The following is a 15,138-nucleotide window of genomic DNA, read 5'->3' as shown; positions in this document are numbered from 1 at the left end:
GCTGGGATACGGTGGAAAATCAGCACTGGCTGGTTTCCTGTGAGTCAGTGGACTGAGAGCTGAGCCGGCACACTACCACAGCAAACACTTTTCTTTCAAAAACACTCGTGTGAAGTTTTAGGAGCACCGTTATAACTTTTGCCAAACAAGATGTTTATTTAAATCACACTAGTGCACTGTACTGCCAAATTACTATACTGCGCAAGTACAAAGAATGGATGCTCCGAATTACCAGCGTTTTTGTCTTCATAAAAAGTGGAAAGAACATGTAGCAACCTAGAAGGTCTATAATGAAAAATAGTGTGTTGGCAGAGTAAAAGCAATGCATGGTGTTATTCAATATAGCTGTGAAGGTTGAGTATTGTACTGTAAATACGCAAGAGATGGAAGCAGCGTTTGTATGAACATTATCGTCCACCACTTTGATGAAGCACAGAGAACAGAAAAGGATCGGAGGGTGAAGAAGTCTAGTATTCATTATGTTCAAATTCACGGAGGGGGGAAGGGACTTCTTGGGATTATATTTTGTGTCCTTAAACAGCCAGGCAATACAAAAAAAAAACCTGGACACCACAGACTATTACCTGCCAAGTTTTTCTTGCTCCCATCTCCGCTCTCCCTTCTTCCTTTCCTCGAGTCATCACAACTGCAGTAAGTCTGCGCTAGGGCTCTGCCCTTTTTGGTGAACCAAGGAAAGTCAAGCAGCCTGAAATGAGATAGAGCTGACTGAGGCAACCGCACACATGTAGGTTGTTTATACCATACAAGATTCCTGAGTGTCAGAGCCACTCTGAGTCTGTCAGAGCTTTATGAAGAGCTACTACAGCCCGTACACCACATCAGTGAACCTGGGAATAAGTGCTTCACACTCATTTTCACAGGCCAGAGGCTCCCGAGTGTGTCCCTTGCTCTGCTGTAGATATAACAAGGGGATAGTCAGGCCATCCCTATTCTTCAGACACTGGAGAGCATCTTTTAAATGTGGCCACTGAGCCTCATACAACTGTCCATCAGAATTCTCCTTGTACTACATCTTGATATAGTCACCCAGTGGAGGAGCTTGGATCTCTGGAAAGCATGTCACTGATGTAATCAAACATAAGTAGGACTTGACGGGGGGAAAACATTGATATTCAGAGCAGGAACTGTCTAAATCCAGCTATAGTGTGAAACGGACTGTAATTCTTACAATGCTTTTACTGCACATCATGTAAAATGTTGGGAAAGACAAATACATGTATAAAGGGCTTAAGTGTAACAGCTCTCCAGTGGAGAATCTTGCATTGCCTTAGTCACCAGATCACATTTACAAGCACAGTCTCTCTCTCTCTCCCTCTGAAGCTGAACGCAGCAGTTTCTTTTTGAGCATTAAGTTTGATCAGAGACTAATCTCTGCTTGTAAGATGATTAAAATTAGCATTTGTCTCATTGTTAAGGAAGTGAGGCAGGCTGGGACCAGATGCAAAAGACAGAGAGAGACAAAAAGACAGCCAAAAAGAGAGAGGTGAAAGAGCAATAAAGAGGGGAGATGGGGAAAGAACAATATCAAGAGAAAAAAAGGGAGCAATAAAGAACATGAACAGAAAGAAAGCATTCCCATGCTCGGTTAGTATGTCTAATGCCAAACCCAGTCGATCTGAATTCCTCTGTGGCAGTTTTCACCTCGCAGTAACGTTTTCCTTAGACCGCACACATAGATGATGAAACTGAGAGAGGGACGCTGTGGCTTGACTGCTTTAAAAGCGATCATACTGGGCCACGGGTTTAGTGAAGCAGTAAAATGAGGCTTCGGCAGGCAAGCTGGCCTCTCTCCATCCAATTGAGAGATGTAACTGAAACCTCTCGATGATAAGTACGCTATGGCAGTGGATATGACGAAATTGGTGCCCACGTGAGAGTCAGCATAAACACAGCAGTGGGTCGCCTGAGTATTTCCTTCTATCACCACATTCTGTTATTTCCTAGTTGGGGGAGATGGGGGCAAAACATGGGATAGGGTAGTTGGCAGTCACCCTTTCAGCCAGACAAAACAGTCCTGCTGCTGCTCCCCATAAATTGCATCAGCAGCGAGGAGAACATATAATCACACTCTGGCAAAAAACAGCAATAACAGGAAGGATAAAAAAGATAAAAACTGACTATTTGCTACCCTCAAGAAAATGTAACGAAGGGGAAAAAAAGCCCCATTCAGCATTTCATCAGTAACATAAATAGGAGCAGCTGGGGCAGACTAACATGCTGAAGTGGGCTAATTAGGACACTTGGTGGCTGGTTCACTGCTGTTTCAGTCTGGCTGGGACCAACTAGGAGTCAATGAGAGAATTTTCCCATTAGTCTGGAGTATTAAACTTCCACACACACCTAGGGCATCTGAGCCCATACTGCACATCCTGTGAGATCGCTGAAGCGGGGCTGGTTAGTCAGCTATTCCCAGGCCCTCTGTTTTCTTTAACTAATGCCACTTGGTTTTACCTCTGCCTGGCACACAGTGCCCTTGACTTCCACTAAAACGGTTCTGCCTTCCTAATCCGTCCCTCCCTTCCAGCTTCCTCTTCTCTTCCTGCCTGACTCAGTGTCACGAGTAAAAAATCCCAGACCTCCCCTTTTTCTTGTTCTGTTTTGCACCAGAGGCCGGGCATGCTGGATTTCAGCGGACTGTGACAGCCAGCCCTCTGAGTGTTACTTGGAGTGACCCCTGACTTTGATGAGTCAATATGCCAGTCATTTACCGGAATTTAGTGTAGGTTTTTCTTTTTTTTTTAAGGTTGGCCTTACGCATCCAAAAGGTGCATTCTTATCATCATCTGAATCAGAGAAATCAATCTCTTGTCTACACATGCCATCTCACTGAGGTGATTATCAACAGTAACATCTTTCTCAAGTGCAGGGAAGGCTTGCGAAGACCCTTTTATTGCCAAATGTTACAAGGAGCTCAGATAACACATTATGTTAGAAACAGGTTCCATTTGTAACTCTGATACTGTTATAAATATGACTGAAATACTCTAACAGTGACTCCTGCAGTAAAATCTGTCACAGTTTTGTTCTCTTTTCTTTGCTTTCCTTTTTCTAATTGGTTTTATCAAATAATAGTGTTCAAAGACACAGAAGCTACTGCACATGTTCTCATGGAGACAGACAGGCAGAAAGACTACATTTCAGCTTTTCAGACCTTAGGCCATTGAAGCAACTAAAGTTTGAATGACACAACCCATGAATACTGTAGCCTTGGCAAAATAAACAAAGGCACGGAGTCCTTTATCAGCCTTGTCAATGTCTGCACACAAGGAATCCTAGAAGGATTTACACTGTGGTGAGAATAGGTGTGTGCATGCGCTCAGATGAGTAAGAATGTGGTAATGTGTTCTCCGGATCTATTCAGCTGTGACATGTTGCCCAGCAGCCCCTCTCTCTTTTAAAACTCTATTTTCTACTTCTCTTTTTTTTCCTGAGGATGCACTGCAGAATGCGGGCTCAGGTCCCAAAATGCAGGTGAATGCAGGTGAAGCGACATGCCGGTCCCCTCTGGCATTCTTCCACCCAGCTTACTCTCCCTGTTTCTCACTCTTCCACCGTCCCAAATAAGTAGGAGCGAACGAAGAGAGAAGTCAGACGCAAGGGAGGAGAGTGGACACAGAGGGGATGATACTGTTTGATCAGCTTTGAAGAAAAAACATTGACTTTACTCCTCAAAAAGAAAAGACAAACTAATATTAATGCTTAACTGGGTTGATCAAGCCCTCCTCTTCAGTGATATGTGGAATTTGTGAACAAACCTTGAAAAGCATATTGTTTAAATTCAACATTATGTTCTGAAAACATTGCCTGAAATGCAATGCCTGAAACATTGTGCATGCTTTGTAATAAAATGCAAATTCACCTCACCTATTCACCCACTGTCAGGTTGAACATGTTCTCTACAAAATGTGGGGGAGGACTTGCAGCAGCAGAGGCAATGAGGCTTGTGCAGTGTACTTAACAGTAAACACTGTACCTACAAGCTCAGAGATGCCTTCTCCATGGAGAAAATAACTTCTTAATTCCCTTCTCTGTGAGATGAACGAGGAAATAAAGGTGTGTCCGGTAAAACTGAGGTTGTAGCAGCTGTATTATGTCAAATTTTCTTTGAATGCACCTTCTGTGCGGAACTGCTGGATAACACCATTAGTTTCCATAGTTCATATCCCTATCTGTTGCAGATGAAGAGAAGAAAAGATGCTCATTCATTGCTTTCAAGTACAAACCTGCCCACCTCCCAGCCTCTCTCACTTTCTCCACTCACGTCCCTCCCGTCTTCTACCTCTGCCTCCCTTAGGCAGGCAAGTGCAACAGAGCAGTCATATTTAATCAACATCTTCACGGACAACACAGGGATTTCATGTCCTCCGCTGCGAAAGGCTTGGCTGTCACACTTGGAAAAACTGTCTCAAATACCCTGATTCATTCTTCTTAAACAGTACAGAAAAAGACAGTGCTTCTGACCTACATTGCAGCTGACGTGTGAAGATGTAGTGATTTCTGATCATGTGTTTTGCGAGGTGTGATATCACATCGTGTCACTTACACTATGTTAATGATTTTCTTTGCATGTACTGCAGGTCACATGAAGATGCTGCTGTCATGTTTCACATTTCATTGGCTATGACAGAGGCAGAATAATGTGCCTGTCTGGGCGATCTCCCGCTATTCCACTGAGTGCATGTAGTACATGTAGTGTTTCCCCTTGATAGTGAGGGGCACTAGGAAGTAAGAGTTATGAAACAACATCTAACTTCCCCTTTGACAGATTCATCTTGATAACATTTGGCTGGCAGGAACAAATACCAGTCACTCGGCAGGCAAACTGTTAATGTAGCTCAATTTGGTTTGTACAGCATGATTCACAATAGCCATTTTGTTGATATCATTTGATAAAACAGAAAAGCATCAAGGGGAAAACAGGATTCATTGTTCCTCAGTATCCCACACATTCCACAAAGCCCTATGCTTAGGGTGTACAAAGCTATAATCTTAAAGGTCAGGCCGAGGTCAAAATCAACAGCAAAAGCAATTACATTCATAAAGTGTTATTAACGGTTTAGCCCCAGGCATGCCAGGAAAGTGAGTAGACATCCTCGGCACAGACTTTGTGTGGGCTTTATGACAAGCGGCCTCCCTCTTTGGGTACCTTTCATCCCTTTTCTCCCATTGGCTTCAGTGTGCAGATCAGAGTCATGTATCCACACATAAACATTACTGTTATCCAAGGGGAGAATTCATTTCCCCTGGCCTGGACACTATAAATCACCTTGGGCCAAAGTAAAGAGTCTGGAATTGCAGGGCTGGCAGCAGTAGCTTTGGTCCAAAGTTTTTTCATGATGCATCCAAGATCCTTCCTTCCTAGTGCCTTCACAAACTGACCAAGCGTTCGTGTTAAAAACATGGAAGGGTCATGACTACTAAGTCACGTATGCAGTTGACTCATTCAGCATGACTGTTTGCCTTTACTCTTCTATCAATATTACAGGGAAATAAGACCGTGGCCCATATTCTGTGTTTTGAAGATGAGGGAGTTTCAAGGTCTTTCATCATCAATTTAGCACAATTTACTCTGGTCCACAATAGTGGAAAAAGTTCATCAAGAAGGGGGGTGTGTGTGTGTGTGTGTGTGTGGTGGTGGTGGGGGTATGTAGGAGGGAACAAGTTAGACGAGGAAGGGGGAGGACTTTTCCAGACAGGGTTTTCTGTTTGCTATCTCACACGGGAATGAATTTGGAAGGCCTTATTTCCCCCCTCTCTTTTCTTCCTCTCTTTGCTGAGGGCTGAGGATGGGGCTCCTGTCTGAGAGGAGCTATCCACCCAGATAAGGCCATGGCTGACTGCAAAATAGTAACAATGAAGAGAGCATAGGTGCAGGTATATACTGTATGTGTCACTGAGCCTTAAATCTCAACGAGAGAATTCGAGTGTTATGTTTCCTGCAATCCCATAGGAAGAAAATTCAATACAATTAGCATATACAGAATTAAGTTAATGTAAATACAGTGACCTGCTGGATTTTTTTCAATTCTTGGGCAAATACTACCATAAGTCAATTACACACTGCTTTGAAATGGGGAAGAGAGCTAATAGCCATAATGGGCCCCTTTGAGATGAAAGTGGTCCTAGTTGTAATTGGTCCACAGTGTATAGAGTAGAGGGACGAAGCTACTGTTGGCTATGCTCCCCTAACGCACATGAGCAGACCAGACGAGCAACGTCTGCACCCCTTTTCCTGCAGTAACCATGGTGACAATGGGAGGCTGAGGCATCCTCATCACCAGGGGGCAGTGTGGGCAGCACTGCATTGTGGTTGCCCTCGGTGCCTACCCTGGGGCCTCATCTTCCACGGACACGCACACACAGGCACCACACACCGAAAAAGACGCATGTGCCATGCAGTCAAACAAAAATAAATTAAAATGGACACAAACACACGCAGCCAAGCACAAAATACACACGCTCACCGCACACACACACACACACAGTCATCTGCTCCTGACAGCTGCCCATGGCGTCTTGCACAAACCCCCCTCCCACTCTGCCTCTCTCTCCCGCTCCTTTATGTTGCTCACTTATTGTCAATTTTCCACCAAACAAAAACACACATCCTCCCATGACACCAGCTAATTGATTATTGATGGTGCCAGCCTAAACTGACTTATATTCAAATGGGTGTGAAAAGAGAAAATGGTAGAGACAATGCATTCAGTGCCTTTTTCTTGTAAATGAGGTAAGTCAAGGCATTTGTATCTACAGCTCAGGGTCTTTCTCCCCTTCTCTTCTTGTTGTTGCTTTGATAAGCTACTCGGGCTGTGCTGGGCAGCCTTGAGGGCTAAGGCGACTGGGGGGGAAGCAGTGTGGGTAGTTTTTGGGAAACAAGCAACCAGCTGACTGTGTTTGGAGAAAAAAAAACAAAAAAAAAACATTACAATCCTCCAGTCTTGCTGGGGTGACAGTCTGACTTCCAACCAGTGTGAAGATCATTGACAAACAAACAGCCGGTCTTGTTATTCTACGAGCTCCTGTGCCAGGATTGCTGCCCTTATCGCTGGCATCGCGTAATTTTGTTACACGTGGTAAAATATAGGACGGCTTCTGACAGGAGAGATCAGATAAACAGTGAGAGCGCTTGGGCAGGGGAATGTAGATATGGGGCTGAATGCCTAAACACACAGTTGTGAGAGGGAGCGAGACTGATGATTGTGGCAGGCAGATTGAGGCGCTAAAGAATTGCCGAGGCGAGGGATCCTGTCCCATGGAAATGTGTCATGAAGGCAGTTCCATTAACATCTTTATAAAGGCTTCCCTGGCCCTGGAGAGGCCTCGTGAGCAGACCGCCTTCTCTGCTCACACAGGGGCCCAGAGCCGATCTCGCAGCATGTCAACGAGAGAACGTTTAAGTTCTGCCAGTATTGCATTGTGAGGGTGTTAGGCTTCCCAAAGGGGCAGCCTAAATGCCTACTCACAAACAAGCTCCACTAAATTCTTTTATTCCCCTTTCCCTCTACTTTCATTTACTGTCCATTTCTCCATCTGTTGGATTTAGTGGCCCTACAAAAGGCTTTGTTTCAGCAAGCTGGCAAGCCTTTGGGACAGCAGAGTGCACTCTGGGGTTCATTGCTAACTTGCTGCCATCAATAGAGAGAGCAGGATCTGAACTGGCCATGTCTGCGCCTGGCAGAGAGACGACGGTTAACCATTCCCTGTCGGTCCTCTGATGAGACTGGCTGGAGCCTGTTTGGGAGCTGTGTACACACACACACACACACACACACACACCCACAGCCCTCTTCTATCAAGAAACAGTCAGCATCCTGACAGACATGGGGAAACAAACTCTCTTAACAGGCCTATCACAGAAAAAATATCCCAGCACGTTAGAACACCACAGCAGAAAAAGGTGGCTTTTCTCTTTCAAGTACTTACAACATTTTAAAAAACAGTACGGTCTCACTGTGTATTGTGAAAAATGAAATGCAAAGGAGGGGTATTGATTTTCGCACTCTGCGCTATGTGTTGCTCATACTGGGCAAGCTGCTACTTAACAATGTAGTGGCCTGTAGTCATCAATTTAAAATGGTTTCAACGATTCAATAAGTCACCGAAGGCTACATGCACAACTACTCAAGATGATGAAAACGGCTGCAGCAGCATGACTAGACCATTAAATGTAGCCCCGTGGTGTTTTCTAACATCTGCTATTGTGCGGGAATTATCAAAGAGTAATGTTGTATCTTAAGATCAATGGTATCTATATGTTAATCTCAAGGGAGTCTCTTTATAAAGCAGGGGGACAGAGGGGCATTGAGAAGCATCAAAAATATTTTACCAAATGTATTCTAATCCAGACACAGATTGTTAGGTAGGACATCTTGGACAAAGCAAATGAAAAATGATCTATTTCTCAATGAAAGAGATCCATCATTCATTTGCCCTCTTACATAAGCTCGGTTGCTATGATGTCGTAACACTGTGGAAGCTCTCTAATATCAGTTCCCGAATTTAGCCCAATACCTGCCCAATATTTGAGCATCAGAGTCACTGCATTAAATTTCTTGTTTCATCTTATACCAGGTGCAGAGACAGACTCCTCAGTTTCTACACTCCAGAATCAAGTTATCAGAGCCCTGCCTCTACAACCAACAACAGCTGAAATGAATGTTTGTTGGGATAATCATCGCCCACAGAGACTGCTGAATCTGGTGCTTGAAGCGTCACAGACAGGTACAAAAAAACTTGTGTTGCTTACAAGCCCAGACGATGTGAATGGAGCTGCCTGCTGCGTGGATGGAGATCTTCTGCTTTTCACTGGAGACAGATCCTTCTCAGACTAAATGATCCCCCTTGCTGCACTGCACTTGATCAATGTCACCACAGATCCAGATCTCCCTTATGTCAATCCTCACACGTACACACTCCCTATAAACCCGGATTCCAGACACAAACATGCCCATAACAAGGCTGAGGGAGCGGAGCGTGTGTGGGTCAAGGAGATTGAGATCTCTGTTGTGACAGCTGGACAGTTGAGAGGTTCAGATAAACAGCCCACAGTGAGGGAAGATGGGAGGCCAATTGCATTAAAACAAACACTCACTCACTCACCCACTATTTGTACACTCCAGCAGATAGGAAAAAGAGGACCTATGTGTGTGGTAGAATGAGCAGTGAATCACTAAAGCACCATTACCTGCATGTGCTCGTGTGTTTGCCTGTGTGTGTGCAAGCAAAAGACAGTTGGGAAGGTTTGTGGGGGGGGGGGGGGGGGGTTCAGAATACACAGCCGCTGAGCGCATTTGCAGTATTCACTCATTAAGAAATAGGTCAAGGATTCTGCCTGCTTGCGTAGCGACTTGTCAAAATCTCTCAAGCTAAAACTGTGGTGAGTCTGGCTGCCTTCAGGGGGGAATCCAGAGAGGAGCAAGCAGCAGTGTGCCGTGTGAATGCTGGTGGTGACACAGCACACAGAAAAGCAGAAACAACTCATTCAGTAGCAAATCAGGCAGTTAAAAAATGAGTTGTTAATGTCATCAGAGTTGTTGAGCAGCGTAAGTGGAAGGCACTGAATGAAGAGAGGTTGTATGCTCGCATTGTGGCCCAATAATTAACTCAACTTGTAATTTAGGCTCTTTGCTCTTCATCAACAGAGGACGCTCTTGAGCCATGTGCGCCAGACAGCAGAGTTTGTCGCAGATACTGATAGATGCTGATTCTATCTATCCCAGAAGACAGGATTAAACATTTGCAGTGAAGACAAAATCCTGCACAATCCTGGCCAAAGTACATCTATCTTGTGTTTGAGCACAGGTGAAAACACCACTATTAAAAGTAGGCACGGCCTGAATATTTTCCCTGGGGAAAATGTAGTAGTCCTGAACAGACTTATGCAAATCACTCGATCAGAGACCAGGCACAGAATACCTTTCTGACCACACGGCTTCACCGTAAATTCAATCAAAATATTGCAGCCCCCCTGCAGAGAGGTGAAGTGGAGGGGCAGAAGCAGAGAAACAAGCCTTGCTCCACAAAGCTCGATCTAAGTTTGTCCAGTCGAACCAATTTCTCTCCATCCTGGTGAGGTTAACCTTATTGACTGGGTGAATGTGTGATGTTGTGGTTCTCAAAAGGCTTTTCTCGGACGGCGTGCCTTCAAAGGCATCACTTGAAAGCGATTCATTGAGCAGAATTCTTAATATCTTTACTCATATCCTCCATTATTTAGAAAGAGGGTGTCGACAACAGCCTTGGAAATACTTTTAACAGCAGTTCTCTTGTATGATCTTGTCTTCAAAGAAATGAGTTCGCAGCAATAAACTTGAGTCATATAAGGTTAATGTAGGTTCAAAAATAGAAACTGTGTGTGACAGTCACATAACGGCGGCTGAATAGCCGACTGGTCAGAGGGACTGATAGCTCAGTGTTAGCAGTACACGATCAGAGAGTGGGGGTTTTTTTTTTTTTTTTTTTCTTCTAATTAGATTTGAGTTCATTAGGTGAATAGAATCAGCATGTGATGGTCAAACCAATGCTGAGTTCGGGTTTGTTCTTCCATAGGCGGCTATTTCCAACCTAGTGGCTGCTTTGGGGTAAAAGGGTCGTTTCACTTTGAGATGGATATTAAAACGATGATGGGAGCTGGTCACATTTCAGACGTGCAAAACCCGTTCCTTCGGGCCGAGAAGGAACGGGTTTTGATTGCGCGAGCGGAGGGATTAATATGCTACCCATCAGCCATGCCAGATGTAAGTTATTTTCATGCAAATGTGAGGCAATTTTCTACTTAAGACAACATTTATTTTCTTTAGAGTCATTGTCACGGGTGCTTGCCGGAGCAGTGGCAGTCTGACAGAGAATGAAGATTTGTAGGTGCATCTGCTGAATTGGACAGATGCGGTCTAGAGACGATCTGGAATCCTAAATTGATGCTAGTTGGCAGCAATATAAAGGATTGTTTTTTTATTTTTTGTTGGTTTTTTTTGGCTGTTTTTTTCAATTTGGATTTTTTGTTTACCATTTGAGAGGAAGAGAACAAATCTGACAAGGAATATATCAGATTTAGGGGACGTGAACCAGATCAGTGACCTTGTGAAAGTAATTCATAGTGTATCTATTTTAGGGAATATAAGAAGGGAGATATTTAACTGATAATCCGATCCAGCTGCAGACTTAAGGTTCACTTGTTGCAGCGAAAAACAGATCCGGGTCTGTAGCCTGGTACCAGTCAGTGCATTACATCTAAAAACGGTTTGTGTGTGGTGTGTAGTTCTTTAAATATATGGCTGTGGAATTCTGCGCTCACAATCAAGGTCAAGGAGTCAAAATCGTTAGACAGTCTTGCAGTGCCAGGATTGCAAGCATTAGGACATAAAGACTCTAAAAATAACCCGGCCTGTCAAGTAACTTCATTAAACACTGCAGAACTAACACAAACCAGAGGCACCCCCTTCAACCAGAATGAGGCTAACTGGAATGATCGTTTTCTGCAGAACAGATTGTAACTCAATAATTCCGGTGTATTAGGAGGAAGCCAAATTTCTAATGAATGAGAACGGCGCCTAATTGGCGGAACCGGGAAGGATCCAGAGCAACACCTGTGTGTAGAGCCCGTTGTAGGCGCAGCGCCCTGTTCCAATGCAACGCTTTCAAATGCGCAAACGGTCTCAGCTGTTGCAAACCATATATTTTATGGTCGCGCCTCATCACTCGTTTGAGCCGCTGCAAAGCCACGGTGAAATACTGGAGCAGGCTGCTACCTCATCAGAGCCTGCAGCCCAAAATGGAAAAAAAAAAAAATGAAAAAATGTCTCTCTTCAGTTGTCCCTCCGCAGTGTCGGAAATTAGCCCTCTACGGAGCAGTCTGGCCGTTTTTTGTTGGTAGCGCACATGACAGTCATGTGGGATTTACACGAATACACCCCGTACAGCAGATTTCGCCTAAACGAGCCCGTTGATCGTTCACTCACCTCTTCATTGAAACTGGATCTCCCGGTAATCCCGTTCCCCCCAGCGCGGCTGCTGCCTTCTGGGTTTTAACTGATGCGCTAGACTCACGTCCAGAAAAAATAAAACAAACAAACAAACAAATAAACAAACAAATGTTTTCCAAATGCTCTAGCAGGGCAAGGTCTCCCTTTGTGGGGATGCTTGGATTATTCTACAGTCACTTCTTCTGCCAAGTCCGTGAATATATCTGCCCACGAAACCTGTTCCGCGGCGGCAGCGGCGTCATTCATTCAAGTGAAAAAAACCTCCGCGACCGCGAGCAACTGCACGATTCAGAGCGTAAACTTCGCGGCGGAGCCTTCGCCGTCTGAGGTGACCCCCCTCGGTGCTACTTTACTGGACCGTGGCGGCGAGACGGCACATTCCTCCGGTCGGGGGATCCGGCGTCCTCCGGGCTGCTCTACCGTACGCGCGGCTCGTGTACGAGCTGTGGCCAGGCTGGCCGCGGTCCGACGGCGTGGTCTCGCAGCGTCGGCTCAGACCCGCAGCGTGGCTTGCTCACAGGGCTCTGCCGGACTGCCATAGATCGGCGGCTCCATCAACGTACAGTAGTGTGTGTACGCTGCCACTGGCACACTGCGCGTTTAAACCCAGCCCCCTCACACTCCGGCTTATTGTGGTGTTAACTGTTTCCGCCCGAAGAAAAACATTAATAATAAATACATTAAAGAAACATTTGCCTGTAAAGCAAGGGTTCTCTCCCAGAACAACATCAGAACTATACCAATAACAACTTTTCGAGACACTAAGCACTTTGCTGTAAACATGATGCTGTATGGCAATTTGCAATGCACCCCCCCCCCACACACACACACCCCACCCCACCCCACCTGCCCAAAACCAGCCCACCAAAAAGAGGCTCACTGATTAAAGATAGTCTGAATTTTCTAACACGCTAAGCATAATTTGCAGTTTAAAGAACTCCTTGTAGAAATGAACTATCACGTGGAGATTGAAATCCCCCCTCATTTCCTTTGGACATCTTTATAACCGACGAAACGGACTTAATATTGAAACATGTGGATATTGCATCACATTTGCGAAGAGAAAATGTTCTTACCCATAACAGTCTTGTCTGCGCAGCACACATTGGACCCAGCCAGCGACTCTCCCGTCCAACTCTGTTTCTGTTAGAATACTGCCATCTAAAGACCAAACTGAGATCCTGAGGTCCTTTCTGCTCAGATACATCTCTCTCTCTCTCTCTCTCTCTCTCTCTCTCTCTCTCCTCTGTGATTTCTTCATGTCTGCATCTCTGCTCGCCTTGTTCTCTCTAGTTTTATATTTACTTTTTGATTTGCTCTCCCTCAACCACTCTCTGGATCAGAGATGTGTTTATTGCATCACTCACCAGTAGAAATGAACAGATAATAAGGGAGATAATAACCACAGACAGAGTTTCCTTAAATCCTTCAAGTTTTCTTTTTCTTTTTTCTCCTGAAATGTGCCATGGCATCAGCGACATGGTGCTCTGCAGCTCAGGTTACGGACTTCAGTCCGGGACCAAAGACATTTTAAGCACGTGCTGACTGGACGTTTCAGGTATTTGGTTGGTAGAAATTCATGACAGTGCATTCTCGTCCTTATGCTGCTATATCTGTTTCTTTCGGATCTATGAAGAGCCATGTTACTTGGGATGAAGACACCATTAAATTGTGTTCACGTCAATGGGAAGGCACCAAACGAGTGCTTGCCTATCGTTGCTTTAATTTTATTCATAAATGAAAAATCTTTGCTCAGTGATCGCAATATTGGCCGCCAAGTGTTGATTTTTGGCTTTCTTTGCATTTCTCTCTCAGAGACCCGGTCGTGTTTACAACAGAATCTATTTCTTACTTTCTATTACAATGATGGAGTGACATGGAAATAGTCCCACATCGCACCAACAGCAGCCCCTTATCTTCTTGCCTCTGTGCCCTTAGTGAGTTATGACAAAAAGTAGGCTATCCACATTCTCTGATGCATCAATAATGCAGAGTGGGGAGAAAGGGAGCGAGTGTCTGCCATCAAAAGTATTGTGAAACTGCCAGGAGGAAGAAGATGTGGAACAACCACTGTAAGTACACTAAAAGCACAGCGCCTACTTAAAGACAGGGTCAATAGCTGGAGGGTGTCCATATTGGAATTCCACCGCACTACCTCTAAAATGGATCTTAGTCAACCCTGGGTGGCAGGGGTAATCAAATACAGACTTATTCAATACATTACTCACGGCCCTGTTTGACACAGCCCTGTTTTGAACGAGCCATGATTTGTTTGATTGGAGCATAACTCAATTCATATTGAAAAAACAGGTTGCACGGAACTGTCTGGAAGAGGTTTTGCCTGATTTGCGCAAAGAGAAATGATATATTAACCCATTTTGCAAGGTGAAGTCTGGTTATTACATACAGTACGTTATCATCAGTCATGTTTCACTTTAGGACACGTATCGACTCACTGAGGCTGGTTGCAGATTCTGTAACGGTGAAAAAGACAAGTACATTTTTTGAAATAGGAAAAATATGTATCTTAGATTATTAACATCTGAAAAATAAATAAGAATTGCAAGGAGTGTAGCTGATGTTAGCCTTTGAATCATTATAGCATTTATATAATATTCAAGTCTTTAATTTCGTAACGTCCTTATTTTGATTTCATTTTTAACTAACATGCACAAATATCATCTATTTCCTTTTCTGTCTATCATGCTCATCTCTGTGACTGCTCTTTCAAGCACCTTCCTGCAATGCAATAGTACAGCAGATGCTTTCCGATGCACTCATAATTCACGGATTAACCTCTTGTCACAGACCTTCATTAAACCCTTGGGTCTCTTACACAGCAGAGGGCTGTGTCAAGATGGTCCACGTCCGCAGTGGTTTGACTCACTTTCGGTCCTGGCACCTGTTCATATTGGACCTGAAATCGAAGCACACATCACTGGGCGACAACGCCCCAACGGCGCGTGTCGTTAGGGTGTTGTAGGCAAGCCACTGGTCATTTTGCATTTATGTTTACATTTGGAATCTAGCCTGGTAGACAAACACAGTTCCTGAGTGAAGAGGTGAGGCGAGAAACTCAAGGGATTCATAGAGGGTGAGGAGGTTAATTGCTGGAATTATGACTGTGTGATGT

General features: G+C 44.5%; 1 protein-coding gene across 8 annotated transcripts in view; it reads right to left on the bottom strand.

The window, feature by feature from the left end:
- The window catches only part of plxna2 (plexin A2), a 163,667-nt gene extending 150,505 nt beyond the window's left edge, over window positions 1-13,162 (bottom strand). For 3 of the 8 annotated variants that reach the window (XM_040152514.1, XM_040152516.1, XM_040152522.1), the window contains exon 1: window positions 13,082-13,129. In XM_040152514.1, coding sequence (XP_040008448.1) covers window positions 13,082-13,085 — 4 coding nt within the window. In that variant the 5' untranslated portion in view covers window positions 13,086-13,129. Of the gene's footprint in view, window positions 1-11,981; window positions 12,550-13,081 lie in introns of those variants that run through there. The other 5 variants (XM_040152517.1, XM_040152518.1, XM_040152521.1 and 2 more) reach the window with 4 other exon arrangements.
- Between the last annotated feature and the right edge of the window lie 1,976 nt (window positions 13,163-15,138).

Source organism: Xiphias gladius, chromosome 18 (assembly GCF_016859285.1).
Source record: "Xiphias gladius isolate SHS-SW01 ecotype Sanya breed wild chromosome 18, ASM1685928v1, whole genome shotgun sequence".
Lineage (NCBI taxonomy): Eukaryota > Metazoa > Chordata > Actinopteri > Istiophoriformes > Xiphiidae > Xiphias > Xiphias gladius.
Note: the sequence above shows the minus strand (reverse complement) of the source record. Positions and strands in the feature narration are given on the sequence as shown.